Raw genomic sequence first — 19675 nt, 5'->3', positions numbered from 1 at the left:
GCAAACAAACTGGAGCCAAGGTTTGTTGTAGTTGCTTCCCTCCAGGCCAAGGCTGCTGGAACCTTTGGAAGAGGGAAAGCCTCAGAGCTGCCTGGGCTGGCGCCCCAGGTTCTGGGTCTCTGGTGTTCACGTCGGAGGCGCGGCCAAGGCGGGCCGTCCCCGAGGGCGTCTCCGGTCCATCCTGCTCTGCGCTCACGCTCCTTTAATCTGGAAGCCGTCTCACCTGCTCAGCAGTGCTTGTCGTCCCCTCAGTGTGGTTCTGTTCTGCCCGACAGCTCAGGGGTGGCCACCAGGGGCCACAGGAGCCACACTGAGCCTCTGTGTCACTTGATGGTGACAGCTTCCTTCATCGTCCTCTCCAGGGAAAACCCTCCCTTGGGGGGAAGTGCTTGTTTCTGATACCTTTCTCTTTGGTTCAGCAGATAACTTTGGGGACCCAGGCGTGCGTCAGAAGTTTGATTGTGTCAGACCATGCCCATGTCACATCAGGGTGTTGCCTATCTGCCTGCTTGGGTCACGTGGGGCCCTGAATCCACCACCCATGAGTGTCAGGCTCGCCCAGCTTTCGGTCGTACGCCATTTGCCATCTGACCGCCACCGAGGGGAAGGTTCTGGCCGGGCCCTGGCCCAGGGCAGGAGGCAACCTTTGGGTGTGAAGCCAGCAGGTGTGGGCCCATGGCCGCATCCGCAGGTGTCTTGTCCCCACGAGAGCATGTGGGGTTGTGGCCCTGGCTGCTCTCAGCGGGTCATGGGGACTCTGCCCCCGCCCTGGCTAGGGTCTAGAGGTCAGATAGGTCTAAATAAAGAGGAAAAGGCTGCCGAGCTCGTCTTTGTAGGTGAGCAGGCCTTTCCACGTTGAGGTCTTGCTCTGTGGGCCGTCTTCTCGGTATTCGCTTTGTGCTGCCTGTGTCTTTGCACTGCTTTCCATGCTGCATCCCGCCGGACGGGATGGGGCAGGCTGCTGGATGGGATGGGGGGTCAGGCCGCTGACGGGACGGGTCCCTGAGCAGGTTCCTACAGCCCCGTGCTGTGTGCACCTGGTGCCCTTTCTCTTCTCTTCCCCTTTGGTGACCACATGGTGGAGGCGTCATCCCGTCAGGTTGAGCCTCTGTGGGGCATTTTTCATTCATCATTACCTTCTCCTTTGTCTTGAATCTTTAGTATAAAATGTTGACATGTTTTTAACAACTTAGTTGAAATTACTGGGGTTTCAAACACTACCTTCCGTGAATATGAAGTATCACATAAAAGGGTTCCAACGAACTGCAGCCCTTCAGACCCCCGGGAGCAGCTGACAGCACGAGATCTGTTTTCCTCTTCCCCAAAACTCAGTTACTGCAATGACAATTAGTCTCTTAATTCTCTCCAAGAAAAGGACATGTGTTTGCTAAAGGGAAGATCTAAAAATTTTTTAATATTTTTTCCCTGATGTTCTATTCATCTTGGTTTACACTGAGACTCAGAAATGTAGGCATAGTCGAGAATTAGGAATGTAAAATTGTGGCAGATATTTGAATGTATATGAGGCAAAAAATAGGATCGTGTGTTTCATCTAAATTATTTCTGATGGCAACTCAGGGTCGCCTCCACCTGGTGAAGTGCTTCCTAGTCCATTGACTTCGGGCATAGATTCTGAGGATGGTGCCTGATCCTCAAGCGTATGGATTTTAGGTGCCCTGTCAGAGTACATGAGAAACAGACAAGTTGGTGGCTTGGGACACCTGAACAAGCCCTGGGACATGTGAGAGCGTTCAGATGTACTTGACGCTCTTCTTCGCTGATGCCTGTCCTCTGGAGCAGCCTGGCCCTGCTGGACTGCTGAGCCATCTGCACTGTGGCACTGCCTGGGACCCTGACAGCCAGGGACACCCGGGTACACCGCAGCCTCTCTCTGCCCTGCTCTGAACCTAAGTGCACCCTTTCCACCCAGCCTGGGGTGCAGCCCTGCCCGCCCACAAAGCCACAGAGCTGTGGATGTGTGTCTGCCTGGGATGGGGCCAGGACACGCTGAGTGCTGCGTGCTTGGTGCCTTTGCTAGGCGCTCTAGCAGTCGATGCAGTGAGATCAGAATTGTCATGGCTGCGTGTTCACATCCTGGTGTCCAGTGAAAACAGCACTGCTCTGGCAGCACTTGCCCTGTGGGCAGTGCTTGAGCAGGATGCAAGGGGTTAGGATCACTGGCACAGACGTTCACTGCACCTGCCGGACAACTGGGAGGCTAGAGTATTTCAGTAGCAGACGATTGGGAGGGCCATCTCTTCGAGCTGTCGGAGGTGGCAGCACGCCGCAGAGTCCTTCAGAGACAGAAGCGGGGACCAGAGAAGGCTCCTGTTGGCCACTGTGCTCCCCGGAGTAGCTTTCAAATGGCAGGAGAGAGCTGCCGAGTTCTTAAGGGACAGCACGTGTGCAGTGAGCCATGTGTTGGATCTGCTACTTCTCTTGAATAAGTGCTTCGTTATTTTAAAGACAGTATGTAATTTAAAAAAAATTTTATTTACTTATTTGGTTGCTCCAGGTGTTAGTTGCAACAGGTGGGCTCCTTAATTGCAGCTCCAGGACTCCTTAGTTGCGGCACACGGTCTCCTTAGTTGTGGCATGTGAACTGTTAGTTGCAGCATGCATGTGGGATCTAGTTCCCTGACCAGGGATCAAACCCAGACCCCCTGCATTGGGAGTGTGGAGTCTTATCCACTGCACCACCAGGGAAGTCCCAACAGTATGTAATTTAATTTTTATTTTTATCATAATCTTCAAAAGGGTTTATAACTAAAATTTACATCAAGGAAGCTAATTTGAGCATTTGACAGAGAGATTACACTGCATTACCAATTTACCTTGGAAGAAAGCAGAATATAGGAACCTTGGAAATCTCTTTCAACGGTATCTAGATTGTCTTGGCCACCGATTTTGCAGCCCTCCAATGTTTCCAGTCCATTTAGAGCACCCCTTCCAGGTAGGCACACCATATCCTGCCTGGGCAGTAAAGCAGGGGTCAGCACACATTTTCCATAAAGGATCACGAATAGTCTCTGTCCCATGTTCCTCCTCTGCTTTAAAAATGTAAAAGTCATTCTTAGCCCATCACACCTCAGAAAAATAGGCTGTGCTGGCCCTGCTCTAGATAAAGCCAGCTCAGCCGAACTTGGTTGAGCCATTCTATTTGTGCTCACTCTGGACTGTCTCTTTCTCCTGGACAGGGATGGAGTCCCACCTTACAGGATCCGCAAGCAGCACCGCCGGGAGATGCAGGAGAGCGTCCAGGTCAACGGGCGCGTGCCTCTACCTCACATTCCTGTAAGTTCGTCTGCACAGCCCTCGCCCTCCCCGTGTCCGAGTTTGGGGCTCACCTGCCCTCCTGGACCCGTGCCCACCCGTTCTCTCCACTCTGACCAGGCTGCTGTGGCACTGGCCTGGCTTCCGAGGAGCTCAGCTCAGGTCCAGGCACGGCACACGGTCACACGCATTCTCGCCCTGTGGCTGGAGGGGGCAGTGCCTGCACAGTCGGTACAGATGAGCAGGGACTGCCCTCCTCACAGCCTTTCCCATCGTGTTAAATGAGGTGCTTCTCCTGGAGGTGGGAGAACCGCTCGGAGCCTGTCGCTGGCTCGATGCCCAGGCCTGGCCAGACTGGCGGCCGGCGGCTCTGTGGGACAGCGTGGCAGTGCCCCCGTCCTGAGCACCCATGAGCACTGCTTTGTTCGGGATGAAACAAGGCATCGGCCGCCTGTGGCTGAACTGTGGGGCGTCCTGACTTCAAAGCTGCCTCAACTTCACCTCTTGGATAAAAATAACAAGGTGATAGTGGTTCTCCTGATCGTGGGCACTGGGGACCCTCAGAGAGCCCAGTGCAGGGTGGGGCTGGGCAGAGAGTTCCTTTGCTGATGACGGGAGGGATTAGCTGTTCTCGTTTGGACGCGTTGACTTGGAGCGGGAAAGACCTTGCAGGGAAGATGTGGTCTTGTCGCGTTGGTGCATCCACAGTGACTCGTGTCTTCCTGGCGGTTTCTGTGCAGGGAAAGCAGATGCATCTCAGGATTGTTGCACACACCTGCCCTCCATCAGGATTCCTTGGTTAGAGTCTTTTCACTTTTCTGTAGATGCTTTAATTTCCAAATAAGAAAAGTGATATGGTTGAGAAGAGGGCATTTTGTCACCTCCCAGCTACCCCTTGGCACAGATGCGCCTGAACCAGGCACCGATGGTGTCTGCTTAGGGACAAGTGGAAGATGCTATGAGGGCTGTGTGTGCACGTGTGTGTGTACATGTACGCGTGTGTGCATGCGTGTGCCTGCCTGTGGGCAGCCTCCTGGGGAGCGCTGAGCTGGCTCATGTCTGGAGCAGCCTGGGCCTGAGCCGAGGCCGTGGCCACACGTGTTCTCTCTGCTCTGTGGACCAGGCTGGGCAGGGGCACAGAGGAGGTGCCCAGCATCTTGTGTCCTGGAAAATAGGGGTGTGAGGGGACATGGAAAGGGTCACAGTCAATGCCGTGGAGTGGGGTCCGTGCGTGGATGCTGACGTGACGGGGGGGGTCGAGCCCATTGATGAGCAGGGTGTCAGCATCGTCCCCAGTGTCCCCTCACAGACCACATACTCCCGGGGGAGAAAGCTGCTTTGTGAAAGGACCTGCCTGGGCTCCTACGTCCGCGACAGGACGCCAGAGCTACCCCTGCGAGGACATAGCCTGAGCCGAGGGCCATCCTGCACAAGAACTGCCCTTTAACTCTCATAGGTCACGGGGTCATGAGAATCCCATGTGGACCCAGCTGAGGCCACCGCACCCTCCAGGGTGAGCCCAGGGAGGCGGGTCGGGGCTGGAGGTGCTCGTGTGGGAGAGTCCCTGCGTGTAGGAAGCACGCCGTCTGCTGTCAGATCCAGAAAAAATGTTCTTCATGTTGTTCTTGCAACTTGTCTGCAAGTTTGAGATTTTTTCCAAAATAAAATTTTTTTAATTTGAAAAATTAAGCGAAGTGTTAGACAAAACCTACAGAAAGAGCTGGAGTAGCACGGGGGCGGGTTGTCTGCGTGCAGCACTGAGAGGGGCGGAGAGGACAGGGTGGCCCAGAGCCCACGTGCCGCCCGAGCAGCTTCCAGAATCAGAACAGCAGTGCCCTTGGGTCCCGGAAGGCCCTTGGCGGGCAGTCCTGCATCCTGAGGGTCTGTGTTTCCTGGCCCTGCACCTTGAGCCCAGATTCAAGAGAACGGCCCTGCCGGGTAAATGGGGGTGAGAGGAGAAACACCGTGAGTGGCCTGCAGTCGGGGGAGTCCTCCCTGGGGTGTGGCTGTCTGCACGCGGGGAGCGGAGTCCCTGCCAGGGCGAGGGCTGGTCGGGGGCTGGTCGGCAGCTGTGCTCAGCCTGGCCATGTGCTCGGGGCAGAAGGTGCAGCCGAGTTTTGTTCAGTGATGTGGTTTGAGGTTCAAGGTGAAGGGACTTCAGCCTCATCCACCACGACTCACGTGGACGCCTTCGCCGCCAACGGGAAGAGAATGCTGCTTCGCGCCTCTGTTCGCCAGCGACATGTCTTCTGTGGCTGGTGCCCCGGGAGCCCGTGCACATTGTTTGATTGTCGGACCGGATGCTGGGTGGTGGGCGGAGGTGGGTCCAGGGAGCTGGGACTCCTGTTGCCATTGTATGTCTTTTTTGGGAGTTGCCATTTCTCGGGGGGTCTACTGTGTTCAGTGCTCCTCGCTGCGAGATGCACGGGGGTTTGGGGAGGCCAGTGGAGGGGACGCATGTGGGTGACTGTCGTGGGAGAGAGGTGCCGGCATGTGGGGGAGCCTGTGGCTCTCCACATGTGAAGTGTCTGGTCCTGAGATCCTTAAGGCTGAGAGAGGAGCCTCTTCTTTCTTTGTTGGCCTTTTATATTCCTCAGAAGTTTCACATTTTTATTTACTTGAAATATTTTCCTTTGTGGTTTTTTTAAATTTCTTCAAAGCTGGAGAGGTTACCGTTCTTCCATGAATCTGATAATCATTGTAACTTCTGACAGCTTTCCTATTTTTGGAGTCACAGCTGCACAGTTTGGAGGCTGTTTTCCAGAATGGACTCGCTGGATCTCGTCAAGAACTTTTTCCTTCTGCTCTTGTGTGGTCAGAACCGTGCGCTCTCACCATCTGGATGTCGTGCTGGTGTCACAGCACTCTTGGCTCAGTGCTCCCTGCCCCGGCTCTCCTGCCTCTGACCTCTGACCAGCCAGCTTGGTGGGGCCGGGCTGCCCTCAGGTCCCTATGGTCTGTCCCAACGCCCGCTGTTGAGGACTCCTTCCAGGGCCCGGCCTTTTGGCCGTCCCACCGCCCAGTCGTCTGGGGCTCATCATCCACGCCCACTTTCTCTCAGGACCTTCTAGAAGTGCTGGGCACCCTGACTGCCCTTCTTGGGCATGGGCTTCTTGGCTCCAGGACAAACCTCTGACTGGTGTTGGGCACTGCCTGGCCCTTGGCACCAGCTTCTCCGCCTCTGAAGCATTGGCCTGTGTCCAGGCCTCTTCGAGCCTGTCGTGGTCAGCATCAGCCTCAGTGGCTTGTTTCTGAGCCCTTGATGTCACGTTCTTCCCTAATTTTACATGTTTCTGAGGAACCAGGAACTGTTCTCACTCCTGTCTTGTAGATGAGGAATGGGTGTGCAAATCCAGACCATGTCCAGAGCCCCCTGGTGGGAGGGCTGTGTGAGCACCAGCTCCACCCAGGCTCCCACCCCTGTCCCACGGCTTCCTGCCTCGCCTGCTTCTGTCTGGAGGCCAGGGTTCTACATAGCCACTATCCACCCAGAGGTCAGAGAGGGCCCCTGTGCGCCACCCTGTCCCCAGGCCCTCCCTCCCTTGGGTCTCCCCTCTCCCTCACCAGCCTCCTCATGCAGCACTCCTGCCGCTCCCATCCCTCCCTCACTTAGACCTCAGTGGCTTAGATTTTTAAAACATGTTTTGCTATAGAGGACGTTTATTGGGACAACTGGTGAAATTGGAATAAGATCTGTGATTAGATAAGAATATTGTATCAGGATTTTTTTTTTTTTTATAATTGTCCTGTAGCTAGGTACAAGATTGTCCTTGGTTTTTGTTAAATACATTCTAAAGCGTATGGGAGTTAGCAGGTGTCACATGTGCAGTGTTCTCTGCTGGCTCAGGAAAGTGTGTGCCTGTCTGTGTCTAGGGGAGAAAGTTACAGCAAGTGTGGCAGGTGGCAGTGGGCTGGGGTCCAGGTGAGGGTGCACAGGAGTTCTTTGTACTCTTCTTGCAATTGTTTTGGATTTGAAATTATTTCACATTAAAGCTAGCTACTCCCCACCCCCGCAAAAGAAAAAGCTATCCAGTGTATTGTTGTAAACTGCATCGCGGAATTATGTTCTCTGAAAGGAAGAGCCATCTGTCATCCCCCCTCTCCCTTGACTCTTTCCTGTACCCAGTGTTTTGTGTCCCTCATCCCAACATCAGAGTCCAGAGCCTGGTCCACACACACCTGAGTGCCAGGCACTGCTGCCCCCTTGTGTGCAGGGCGGGCGCTGCAGGGAGCGGCCAGCCCTTCTGGCCCGTGGGCTCGTCCTGTCCTCAGTGGTCTTCGCAGCTGCAGCTCTCCTGCCACGCCTCTGCCATGGCCCCAGCTGCCCTGGGTCCCAGCCTGGGCAGTCACGAGAAGCGCTTCTCTGGGACGGGCCAGAAGCTCTCGGGGTAGGCGCCCCTGGGCTGAGGGCGCCGGGGTGGCCTTTGTCCTGGGGACGCAGCTCCCAGCCTGCTCAGTGTCTCCATCGGGGGTCATGCGAGGTGGGAAGCGGTGGTGTCTGCTCGTTCTCACTGCTGGGTCAGCTCTGGGTTGGATAAAATGCAGGCCCCATGTTCTCTCCTCACCTGCGGTGTGGCAGGGCCACCCGGGCGCGGAGCAGCTCCACACTGCACGTACGGCTCACCAGCAGTGTCTCCTTGCAGCGCACGTACCGAATGCCAAAGGAAGTCCGTGTGGAGCCCCAGAAGTTTGCCGCAGAGCTCATCCACCGCCTGGAGGCTGTGCAGCGGACGCGGGAGGCCGAGGAAAAGCTGGAGGAGCGGCTGAAGCGCGTCCGGATGGTGAGTGGGTCCCATGGCGGGGCACCACGCCGGGTCACTGAAGTGTGTGACCACACTCGGTAGAGTTTAGGGGGACTTCAGGCCCTGAGCTGCTCCCACCAGGGCCCCCTAGCACCTCCCCGCCCCACTGGATCATGCTCCACCCCGACTTGGGGGCTTATGGGCAGCTCTCCCATGACACCTGCTCGCGGACCCAGGCCTGGCCTGCATCCTGCTCAGTGCCCTCCCTGCCACGTGGAGCTGAGATGCCCTCACATGGGCAGGAGGGGCAGGAGGCTCCCACTTGTCACTTCCGAGTGCAGAGTGGCTTTTAGGTCTGGACACAGGCTCTGTTTTGTCTTGTTTTCTGACCTGCAGCCTTGTTTGATGGAACTTTGGAGGCTAAGAAGTTTCATAATATTTGTAATTTATTTGGTTTAATACCTTTCTGCCCATAACTGCCAGAGATACCTTGCTTTTGTTGCCCTGGGCGTGTCATTCTACAAGACTCGTTTCCACACATTCAGGGCCTCCGTGCAGAGGTGCTAGTGACAGGTGTGCCTCTCACACGCCCTCCCTGTGCCCAGTCCCCCCTGGACTCTGTGGGCCTCAGTGCTGTGTCCCACGGGCCTTTGCTTTTTCTCTTAGAGCAGAAATCTGTTCTCTTCTTGATATTTTGCCCAATAACTGAAACTCAAAAATGTGACGTTTCCTGAAGGAGTTGTTTCTCCACCCGATCTTCCTATTTAATATACAGGACCTGAGCCCTCGCTGGACCCCATCAGAACCCTTGGGAGGGCCCTGCTGTTTCAGTTCCACGTTCCCCGGGTGGGCCGTGTGTACAACAGTCTGGAGGCACTGCCATCAGGGTGGACATGGGGCCTGGCACGTGGTCACACCTGGAGTTCCCCTCTCCTGCCGCCTGCACCCGGCTCCAGAGCTCCCAGTGATGCCCAGCCCTGAAACAGGGGGCCTGGCTCCCCCATCTTCCCCTGTGGGGAGACAGCAGGCAGGTTTCCCGTAGCGTGTCAGAACCTGGGACCCCTCACAGCACCAGAAGGCAGCCCTGAGAGTGAGACGCTGGCGGGCAGGGCTGTGCTGCGAGGAGCCTTAGGGAGCCTGCTTGGCCCTCGCTCTCCTCTTCTGCCTGCATGGCAACGGCACGGCCCTCACAGCAGAGAAGGTGTGGCCTGAGGGCTTCCCCTGAGCTGACCAGCTGTCCTCGCGCAGCCCCCGAGGTCACCCGACAGGCACCCACCCTGCCGGCTCCCGTGACTTGGTCTCACTGCTTGGGAGGGAGTGGCCGGCAGGGCTGGGGTTAGGGGTTGCGCTGGCTGAGCTGCTCTCATTCAGGCCGTGAGGCCTGCGGAGGAGCTGAAGGGACAGTTAGGGGCATGGTTTCCGCCTCCTGCAACCCCGCTCTGAAAAAACGAACACAGGGGGAAGGGGAAGGGGAAGCTGTGACAAAGTGAGAGAATGGCATGGACATATATACACTACCAAACGTAAAATAGGTAGCTAGTGGGAAGCAGCTGCATAGCACAGGGAGATCAGCTCAGTGCTTTGTGACCACCTAGAGGGGTGGGATAGGGAGGGTGGGAGGGAGAGATTTTTTAATCCTACAGATTAATAACTTATTTTCATTGTAAAACTTGGAAAATAAAAACAAAATAAAACGGGCTTCCCTGGTGGCGCAGTGGTTAGGAGTCCACCTGCCGATGCAGGGGACATGGGTTCGTGCCCCGGTCCGGGGGGATCCCACGTGCCGCAGAGCGGCTGGGCCCGTGAGCCATGGCCACTGAGCCTGCGCGTCCGGAGCCTGTGCTCCGCAGCGGGAGAGGCCACAGCAGTGAGAGGCCCGTGTACCGCAAAAAAAAAAAAAACGAATACTAGCAGCTGAGTGGTTATGTAAATGTATAATATCAATATTATAGAGCTCTAAAATTGAATTTCTGCACATGCAGAGCTATTAAGAAAAACTAGATGTCAGATCCGTAGGAATTTGGAGGTTCCCTCTTGCTCTCTGCTGCCCTAGGTGAATAGTGTCAACAGTGCAGTGCCCTGGGGAAGACTTGGCGAGGAGTCTCCCAGCCCCTCATCCCTGCAAAGCACAGGGGTCGGGATGGGGACACAGGATGGGGTGCAGGAGCCCAGCGGTCTGAGGCTCTGCCAGGGCAGCTCCCATCTGTGCCCACAGGGTGTGTGTTCCCCCTCCATCCATCCCTCTCTCCCTGTCTGTCCTCCTCAGTGCCATTTTCCATCCTGAGTTGCAGTGCCCACAGCTGACGGCATGTCCGAATGACATTTAGGTACTTTTGCAGTGGTGAGTCCTGTGGTGAACTCCTGGAGGTTTTTTGTGTTAAGTGCAGCGTGGCTTAGTCACCCGTTTTCTCAGTTATGACCAGACATACTCAGCATTCTGGTTTGGACAAGTCAATAAGACAAGAAAATAAATGTGACCAGTATCTTTTGGAATTAAAGTGATCGAATATTTATGTTTATGGATGTGGTTATGGTAATTCTCAGAGAGTCAAAGGAAATTCTGTTAGTTTAATGTCAGAATTTATTAAGACACCAATAGCAAGGTAAGCAAAAACCAAGAGCTTTTCTGTACAAGGGCAACATTCCCTTTGAAAATATGATGGAAAATATGGCAGTAAGATTGAGGAATAGGAAAACTCAACTGAAAAAAAAAACAAAATTTTTATTGATAAGCATAAAAGAAAGTGGAACCAGTGCCAGGATTCCCAGTGGTCTCCGCGGCACTGGCATTGTGCCCCTCCTCACCGCGTACCCGCCACACTCGGGTGGTGAGCCCAGCCTCCATCCGTCTGCACCGTCTTGCCGTGCAGACTGCCCAGAGCCCAGCTGCACTTGCTCGGGACTCAGCAGGGACAGGAGGGGCTCTGGGGGCCGCTCTGGGTCGGGCGGCCCCTCCAGCACCTCACCTCAGGCTCAGGGTCTCATCCCAGGCTCAGGGCTCCTGGCCTTTGCTTGCTTGTGATTTGTCTCCCCAAGCGTGGGGTTTCCGCAGTGCGGCCAGTGCCGAGAGGTAACATGTGGCCTTGTCCCCACAGGAGGAAGAAGGTGAGGATGGTGATATGTCCTCTGGCCCCCCAGGGGCCAGTCATAAGCTGCCTTCAGCCCCGGCCTGGCACCACTTCCCACCCCGCTATGCGGATGTGAGCTGTGTGGGGCTGCGGGATGCACACGAGGAGAACCCGGAGAGCATCCTGGACGAGCATGTGCAGCGAGTCATGAGGACACCGGGCTGCCAGTCACCAGGGCCCGGCCACCGCTCCCCGGACAGTGCACACATGCCCAAGATGGGAGCGCTAGGAGGCACAGTGCCCGGGCATGGAAAGCACGTGCCCAAGTCGGGGGCGAAGCTGGACACAGCTGGCCTGCACCTCCACAGACACGGCCACCACCACGGCCACCATGGCTCAGCTAGGCCCAAGGAGCCTGCCGAGGCCGAGGCCTCCCGCCGGGTCCAGAGCAGCTTCGCGTGGGGCCCAGAGCTGCACGGCCACGCGGCCAAGCCCCGAAGCCACGTGGAGAGCATGGGCGCCGCCCCCACCACCAGTGACAGCCTGGCCTACAGGTGAGTGTTTGCGGCGGTTCCCTCCTTCTGCATCTGTGTCAGTGAGGCTGTGTGTGTCTCCAGGAAAAAGGGGTCAAGGCGAGAGGCCGTATCTACTGTGGCCTCTGTTCAGCCTTCAAGCCAGGATTCCCCTTTAAAAGTCATTAAATCAGGGTCAGCCACAGAGACAGCAGGCACCTGGGTGCACTGGCCGCTGGAGCTCCAGCCTTGAAGCATGGTCAGGTCAGATGCACCTGTTTCGGAGGGCAGTGTCTGGGTGAGGAAGGGTGGCCAGGCCCTGGATGCCGCCACCTTGGCTCCAACCCTCCCGGCCCATGCTGCCCAGACCTTCCTTCCTTTCCTTCCCACCATAGAGTCTGCCAAAACAACCCCACTCATGCCCGCAGAGCCAGTGCAGAGGCCCCACGTTCAGGGAGGGGCCCTTCCAGGCCACCCTCCCATAGCCATGAGGGTCTGGGCCAGCTGTCCAGCATTGGGCCAGCTGAAGTAGCAGGTGACCCGGGTCTTGCTCTTGCAGCGGGAAGGCAAGCATGACCTCCAAAAGAAACTCCAAGAAGGCTGAGTCGGGGAAGAGCACCAGCGTGGAGGCGCCAGGCCCCTCTGAGGATGCAGAGAAGAACCAGAAAATCATGCAGTGGATCATCGAGGGCGAGAAGGAGATCAGCAGGCACCGGAAGGCTGGCCACGGGTGAGAAGCCGTGTGGGGGCGTGGGCCCTGTGCGGTTGTGGGCGCAGGCGTCCAGAGGCACCCTGCCAGCCTCTAGCGCCCCTCTGCCAGCATCCTGAGCAGCTGGTCTTAGTGCAAGCCACATGCCATGGAAGCAGGAATTCCTTGGAATTAGGTCCAGTCCATGGGAGCATGAGGTCAACGCCTCCCTGTGGGGACCCTGTGATGGGGTGGGGGTCGTCAATGAGCTTCAGTGTCCTGGGCAGGAGTACCCACTGGTGGGGTCAGTCTGAAGTTGCTGCAGCCCCCCCCACCCCACCGGGGAGGGGCCTCCTGCCATGTGGCTGCCCTCCTTTGAGAAGGAGCTAAGGCAGGGCCTGCACAAGGAACCTTATGGGCCTGACCTGCTTGTCCTCCGGCTGCCGGGGGCAGTTCTCATCTGGTCTGCATCCCTCTGAGCTCTGTGTCGGTCTCAGTGTCACCCCTGTCCCCTTCATGGTGGGGACAGGGCTGGGCGGGGGGCCTGGGGCTGGTGGGGTCGGCCCATGGGCGGACTTCCCTGGCCCTCGCTGTTCCTGGGCCTTCCTGGGAAGGGCCGAGTGGTGTGTGTGAGGTAGGTGAGGCAGGTCATTGGTAACACGGGGTCCCTTGTTCCCGTGGCAACATGTTCCAAGGTCCACGTAACCTTGGAACAAGCCCCCTGCCAGTGTGCAGACCCTTTGCAGTCACAGAGCCTGACCTGGTGGGGGGGCCTCTCTGGGAGCCCCTCTCTTGCTCTGGTGGGGGTGGATTTTTGGCTTCTCTGGATTTCTCTCTTTTGCGATTTTCACAAGGACTGGCTGTGTCCTTGGCTGCTCCCCCAACCCCAAATGGAGGGTTGGAGGGCTTCTGTGGGTAAAGAGTGAGAGTCTAGAAACAGCCTCCTGGGTTTGGAAGGCTCCTGCCCTCTGGCTGGGCTGCAGGTTCTGTCAAATGCTGATGCTGCAGTGTCTCCACCAGGCACTTCTTGGGATCTGTGGGCCCAGGGGAGGTGAGGCCCGTAGAGGGGAGAATGGGGGGAAGGTGGGGCCAGGGAGTGAGGGGTAGGGGACGGGGTGAGGTCTCCCTGTGGCCGGCCTTGTGGGACTTTTTAGGAGGAGTCCACCTCCCCCTGGGGTACATTCCCTGGGCAGTTCTGGCATCACAAGGGCACTGGGTCAACCAACTCTCCCCAGGGCCCCCTTCTTGGGATTCCCTCCTTTTTGCTCCTGGGGCTAAGCCCCCCTTTCTGAGGCCTCCAGCCTAGCTGAGAGAGGCAGATGTTTTCACTTGAATTCCATTCAGCGATTGAGTGATGGCAGGTCACACAAATGTAAAGCACATTCTCAGTGTCTGATGATGGGGAGCGTGATGTCATGTGGAGGGGGAAATCAGGAAAGATCACATGTTCAGAATTATGCTAATTACATCAAGTATTTTTGTTTTTCTTTTTAACTTATTTATATTGGGCTGCGTTGGTTCTTCGTTGCTGCGCAGAGGCTTTCTCTAGTTGCGGCGAGCAGGGGCTACTCTTCGTTGCGGTGCGCAGGCTTCTCGTTGCCATAGGCTTCTCTTGTTGTGGAGCATGGGCTCTAGGACACGGGGGCTTCAGTAGTTGTGGCGCGTGGGCTTAGTTGTTCCACGGCATGTGGGATCTTCCTGGACCAGGGCTCGAACCCATGTACCCTGCATTGGCAGGCGGATTCCTAACCACTGTGCCACCAGGGAAGTCCCTGTGTCAAGTGTTTTTAATGGAGAAGGAAATACACTGAATATACCGAGAGTGGCTGTTGCTGAATTACATTTATTTTTTTCTTTGAATTTCCTGACTGTTTCAGGTTTTTCACAAAGGGCACTTATTTTAATATCAAAATACTTTTCAATAACACTGAAAACTTTTCTTTAAAAGAAGTTTTCATGGGGAAGCAGAAAAAAAAAAGTATTCACATAGGATGTGATTTATATTTCAATACACAAGTTTCCAGGAAGGACTGTACGTTCGCGGTGCAGGGGGCCGTGGGGGGTGTGGGCGCTGCTCACCTTGTTCTCTGGCCCCACAGGTCGTCCGGGGCAAAAAAGCAGCAGGCCCACGAGAGCTCCCGGCCCTTGTCCATCGAGCGCCCCGGGGCCGTGCACCCCTGGGTCAGCGCCCAGCTCCGGACCTCCGTGCAGCCTTCGCATCTCTTCATCCAGGACCCCACGATGCCGCCCAACCCGGCCCCCAACCCTCTGACGCAGCTGGAGGAGGCCCGCCGGCGCCTGGAGGAGGAGGAGAAGAGGGCCAGCAAGGCGCCCTCGAGGCAGAGGTACGGGACCTCGGGAGAGCAGGGCTGCCTGCTGTGTGGCCGAGGGCTGGGAGGGCAGGTGGTCATCACACTGTCCCTCTGAGGAGGGAGGGGGAGCCCTTCCTGTGTCGCAACTGCCCTGCACATGCGCTCACCCGCCCTTACCTTGGGACTGCTGGAGGTCACAGTCAGATGACCATTGGCTGCTGTGCTGGCTGAGCCAGGAGGGGGTGGTCCTGGGGGCTGCCAGCTGCCTCCACGAAGGGGGCCCGAAACATGTGGTTCACAGCTACATGGAGGGGAGCCCCGATGTCACGTGCAGGCAGGACGTTGGTGCTGAGATGTGTGTGGGTGTAAACTCTTCTCCTGGAAAGACCCCAGCCCCACAGCCCTCCTCACTGTGCCCTGCTTGGCCTTCAGGGCCAGGGTGGCCCCAGGGGGCCAGGAAGGCCTCCCCTTTATGGGGGACAGGTCGTCCCTCCAGGCTGGGTCCTTGCAGCTCGGCCCTTGAGGTCACTTTCCCGGGCCTGCTGACCCATCAGGATTCCCAGGTGGATCAGGGTCTCTGAGGGGCCTGGAAATCTGGAGAGTGTGGTCATCAAACTGCAGCCACTGTTTTTCTTGGATGTTACTGGCTCCCATTGCCCTCGGTCAGCTGGGCATCTGGGGTCTGGCCTCACCGTGTTTGGGTCCGTGCTGCTCTGGGGAAGCTGGCGTCAGGGTGCAGACCCTGCCCAGCGTCCGTCTTGGGCATAGCTGGAAGCCCGCATGTATCCCCCGGGTCACTGAAGGTGACCATGTTTACGCCTAGCTGTCTCACACCCCGTGATCTCGCTCGTCAGCATAGAGCCGGGGAGCAGGCTTGTGCAGGTGGCCTCGCCTGATGCTAGCCTGTAAGCTGGAGGCCAGCGGGGCAGCAGCGGGGCCACCGTGGGGGCCAGGGCGTGTGGACACCCTCCCTGCCGTGAGGACCCCCTGCAGGGGCTTCCTGGCCCATCATCCTTGCTGCCCGCTGTCTGTTCTTCCTGTGAGTACTCACAGGCTCTGCCCAGCGGCACATCCTGTCTGGCTGGTGATGCTGAGCTGAGCACATGGGCGGCTCTGGCACCTCCACGGTGGTCAGTCTAGGGCACGTGGGCCTTTTGTAAATGGCTACAGACCAGAGAGCTGGGCCCTCCTCGTGGGGTGACCTCCATCCAGGCCGGTGAAGGTAGAAGTTGTGTCAGGGCCACAGAGCATCGCCCCCGGGGTGGAAGGCCACTGGGAGAGGAGCTGCCAGGCAGCGAGTCCCCTTCAGACGGAGCAGCGGCCGCGCTCCAGAGCCCAGGTCTGTGTCGAGTGCTGAGTAGGAAGAGCTGCACCCCAGGGAGGAGGCCAGGGCAGCTCCTCTTGGAAGGCGAAGGCTCCTCTGAGTGTGCATGAAGTGACAGGACCCCAGCATGTTCCCGGTGCCCGAGGCTCTGCCCAGATGAGGGTCTGGGAACCCTGGATGGATGGAAGCAGCATCGGCCTCTCGACTCATCCTGATGGAGCCCTGATCCTCCCGCCCTGCTCCACAACCCAAGGAGGGCTTTGGTGTCCTGTCCGCTGCACACAGTGGGAGCCTCATCTGTGGTGACAGAGCGTCTTGGGAGCCCCTGCTCCGTCTTCCCGCTGGTCTCCTGTGGTCACCGCCAACTGCTGCTGGAGGCCCTGCCCAGGCCCATGCGGCTCACTGACGCCGTTGTTCCCTAGGTATGTGCAGGAGGTCATCCAGCGGGGGCGCTCCTGTGTCAGGCCAGCGTGCACGCCCGTGCTGAGCGTGGTGCCAGCGGTGTCCGACCTGGAGCTCTCCGAGACAGAGTACGTGCGCTCCCCCCGGGTCTTCCCGGTACTGCCCAGCCATACTGCACCGCCGGCCAGGTGCTGCAGTGGCACAGCTGTACCCACGATGGGAGCTCAGGCACTGCACCTGAAGAGCTGGGTCTGCAAGTGTATCTCTGTCAAAGGAACCGTCTGACCGTCCACGTGGTGACAAGTGACCAACGGGCCAGAGAGGAGGTCCACTCGCCTCCCGCACTCTGGCCTCACGTCCCCACCAGGCCTTGGGACTCGCTGGTCAGCGACCTGCCTGGCTTGATGGGTTCAGGGCTGCAGCCCTGACTCCCCTGGCACTGCTGACCGGAAGCGTCAGCCCCGGGCACTTGTGCACAGCAAGCGGGCTCTGTTCTCATGTGGACCACAGGCACCTGCGGGTCGTCTCCCTGGGCATGCGTGGGCCAGGCTGGGCACTGGGGAGCCAAGGGCCATATGTAGACAGTGCTGGCCACCCTGTCCCTGCACTTCTGCTCAAGACAGAGAAGAAGGAAGGGGCCCCCACCTCAGCCTTGCCGGGCTGACCCCAGACAGTACTTCATCACACCCGGCTGAGTGTGCTGAGGGGTCACGGCCTCCCCATAGGTCACTCCTCCAGTGGCCCCTGGAGAAGCAGGGACTCGGCATCCCTTCTGCAGAGAATGGACCCCACAGGAACCCCAGCTGGGCTCCCAGGACAGCCTGGGCTTGAGGTTGCAGGCCTGAGGGAAGGGAAGCGGGCGCTGGGAGCCTGGCTCAGGCAGTGGATGGCCACACAGCTGAGGTGACAGCCTGCTCTGTGCCCAGGAGCACCGGGGTGGGGGGGTCCCCAGGGAGAGTAGAGCCTGCTGTAAGCTCAGGTGGCCTTCCTGACATGACACTGACACGCCCAGCTGGCCAGTGCAAGGGCTGTGCCAGGCTCCACCGGCGCAGCTCTGGAGTGGTCACAGGACAGGACGCTAGAGGAGACGGGTGCTGCCTCAGCCTGGGCAGGAGGCGCTGCTGGCCTCAGCGGTCTCTGGAAGTGTGGCTGGCTGCTGCTTATGGTCTCGTGACAAGCTCTCTGCCATGAGGCAGATCCGTGTCAGGATCCGTCACAGTTCTATTCGTCCAGTCCCTGGCCTTAGGTGTTTCTGAAGTTTGGGGCTGTAGGCCTTACTAGGACATGAGCAGTTTAGCCCAGCCTCGAGGCGGTGGCTGTGGCGGGTTCTGTGGCCTGGCTGTCTCATGCAGCCCAGCAGAGGCATCTGCTGTGGGTTCTGGCTCTGAGAAGCCTGCTCGCCCAACTTCACGTGGTCTGGGTAGTGGGTGCTGCCCGCCAGGCAGTTCAAGCCACAGTGAGACCAGGGCCTCGTGGGTGGTGGGCAGGCCGAGGCGCCGGTCGGACGGTTGGCGGGCAGGCGACGAGCCACTGTCCGCCTGGGTCAGGGCCTGTGGCTGGCGCAGGACTGGAAACCTGGGCTGAGGCACCATGTGGGGTGAGCCCCCCGGGGCTGGACGTGGCTATGTGGGTGGGGTGGGCGTCGGGGCCTGTGGATGTGTGGCACTTCTGAGCGTGGCACAGCCCACCCTGTAGGCCCTGCTCTGTCGTTTACTGGGGTGCCTGGGGCCCAGCAGTCACCGCTGCTTCTCCGCCCCCCAGGACAAAATCGCAGAGGAAGGCAGGCGGTGGGAGTGCCCAGTCGTGTGACAGCATCGTCGTGGCCTACTATTTCTGTGGGGAGCCCATCCCCTACCGGACCCTGGTGAGGGGCCGTGCGGTCACCCTGGGCCAGTTCAAGGAGCTGCTGACCAAGAAAGGCAACTACAGGTGAGAGGCATTGGTGGGGTCAGCTCAGGAGACAGTGCTGTGTGCTCGTGCCTCGTTGAGTCCTTGCCTCCACGTGTCTGGCCACGGGCTGTTGGCGTGAGCCCCACGACAGATGGGGCATGGGTGATCTCAGGTGACTGAGGGCTCCAGGCCGAGCAAGGGGTCTGGAGGGTCTGTTGATCCCCGTGCTGGTGTGACCTGAGTCGGCCTCGTCTCAGCCTCCTAACCATCCTCCACAGGTCTGCCCTGGGCTGCCCAGCCCTGCCGGCCTGAGACCAGCCCCTGCAGGCTCCTCATTGGGCTCTGTAGGTCGGGTGGGGCCCATGGGGTCTCGGCTGGAGTCAGCCCACTGTGGGCCTGCCTGGGTGGTTTGCTGTGGCCACTGGAGGGGCCTTGGGCCGAGTGCAGGCGCTTTAGCCCAGTGGAGAGGACAGAAACCCCACGCCCACCCACTCCTCCCCCACAGCACCTAGAGGCCGGGGCAGGGACCCCGCATGTGGTCACTGCACGTGTCAAGCACCGGCACTCAGGCACCGGGCAGAACCGGCTCGCGTGCCCTGCAGGAGGTGTCAGGGGCGGCCGCCAAACTGCCGGACGCTGCCGCCCTCACCGCCCCTCCCACCCGCAGATACTACTTCAAGAAGGTGAGCGACGAGTTCGAATGCGGTGTGGTGTTCGAGGAGGTGCGTGAGGATGGGGCCGTGCTGCCCGTCTTCGAGGAGAAGGTCATCGGCAAGGTGGAGAAGGTGGACTGACGGGCGGGCCTGGCCTCCGCGCTGCGCACCATGAGGGCCTGTGCCGGGTTGCAAGAGTGTGGCAGACACACGGCTGCTGGCGGAAGGCCAGGTGCTGCCCGCCTCACAGCTGCCGCCTCTTTGGTCCATCTGTGTCCAGGAGGGCGGGGGGTCCCTCTGGGGTCCCACAGGCTTCCACCCACTCCTCTGCAGGACACTCAAGAGCCCACCCAGCAGGGAGCCCACCATGGGGCCGCCTTGAGACCCTCCCCCGCGGCCCCCTGCTGCTAACCGCGGACGCCCCCGGCGCTCACCCCACAGGCTCTGCTTCTTCTTCTGGGACTCGCCCGCCATGGCCTGCCCTGGTCAGGCCTGTCCCAGAGCCGGGGTGCAGGGGGCCCCGTGGGGCCTCTGTCCATTGTACATGTCACCGAGTGCCTTCAACACAGCTTGTCTCTTGCCTCACTGTGTGGACCCGGCGACGGAGCACCGAGGCCCAAGCGTGGGCTCAGCGGGTCCCGGGCCCCTTCCTCCTAAGGGCCCATGTAAATATGTACATTTCTCAGGCCTGGGCCAGCGGGGAGGGGCTGCCCCAAGCCCGTTTTTCATGCGCTGACTTGTACAATTATCTTTTCAAAGGTACTTGGATAATAATGAAATAAAACCATTTTTGAATCTTCCCTGGCTGTGG

At 58.5% G+C, this 19675-nt stretch overlaps 1 protein-coding gene across 10 annotated transcripts in view; it reads left to right on the top strand.

The window, feature by feature from the left end:
* The window catches only part of AXIN1 (axin 1), a 63568-nt gene extending 43904 nt beyond the window's left edge, over positions 1 to 19664 (top strand). For 8 of the 10 annotated variants that reach the window (XM_060124702.1, XM_060124704.1, XM_060124703.1 and 5 more), the window contains 8 exons: positions 3198 to 3294; positions 7917 to 8054; positions 11111 to 11637; positions 12155 to 12325; positions 14383 to 14628; positions 16342 to 16449; positions 18083 to 18250; positions 18879 to 19664. In XM_060124702.1, the coding sequence (XP_059980685.1) occupies positions 3198 to 3294; positions 7917 to 8054; positions 11111 to 11637; positions 12155 to 12325; positions 14383 to 14628; positions 16342 to 16449; positions 18083 to 18250; positions 18879 to 19005 (1582 nt within the window). In that variant the 3' untranslated portion in view covers positions 19006 to 19664. The remainder of the gene's footprint in view (positions 1 to 3197; positions 3295 to 7916; positions 8055 to 11110; positions 11638 to 12154; positions 12326 to 14382; positions 14629 to 16341; positions 16450 to 18082; positions 18251 to 18878) is intronic. The other 2 variants (XM_060124705.1, XM_060124701.1) reach the window with 1 other exon arrangement.
* Positions 19665 to 19675: the final 11 nt, after the last annotated feature.

The sequence above is a fragment of the Lagenorhynchus albirostris genome, chromosome 15 (genome assembly GCF_949774975.1).
Source record: "Lagenorhynchus albirostris chromosome 15, mLagAlb1.1, whole genome shotgun sequence".
Taxonomy (NCBI): Eukaryota; Metazoa; Chordata; class Mammalia; order Artiodactyla; family Delphinidae; genus Lagenorhynchus; species Lagenorhynchus albirostris.
The sequence above is the reverse complement of the archived record's forward strand: the minus strand, read 5'-3'. Positions and strand labels throughout refer to the sequence as shown.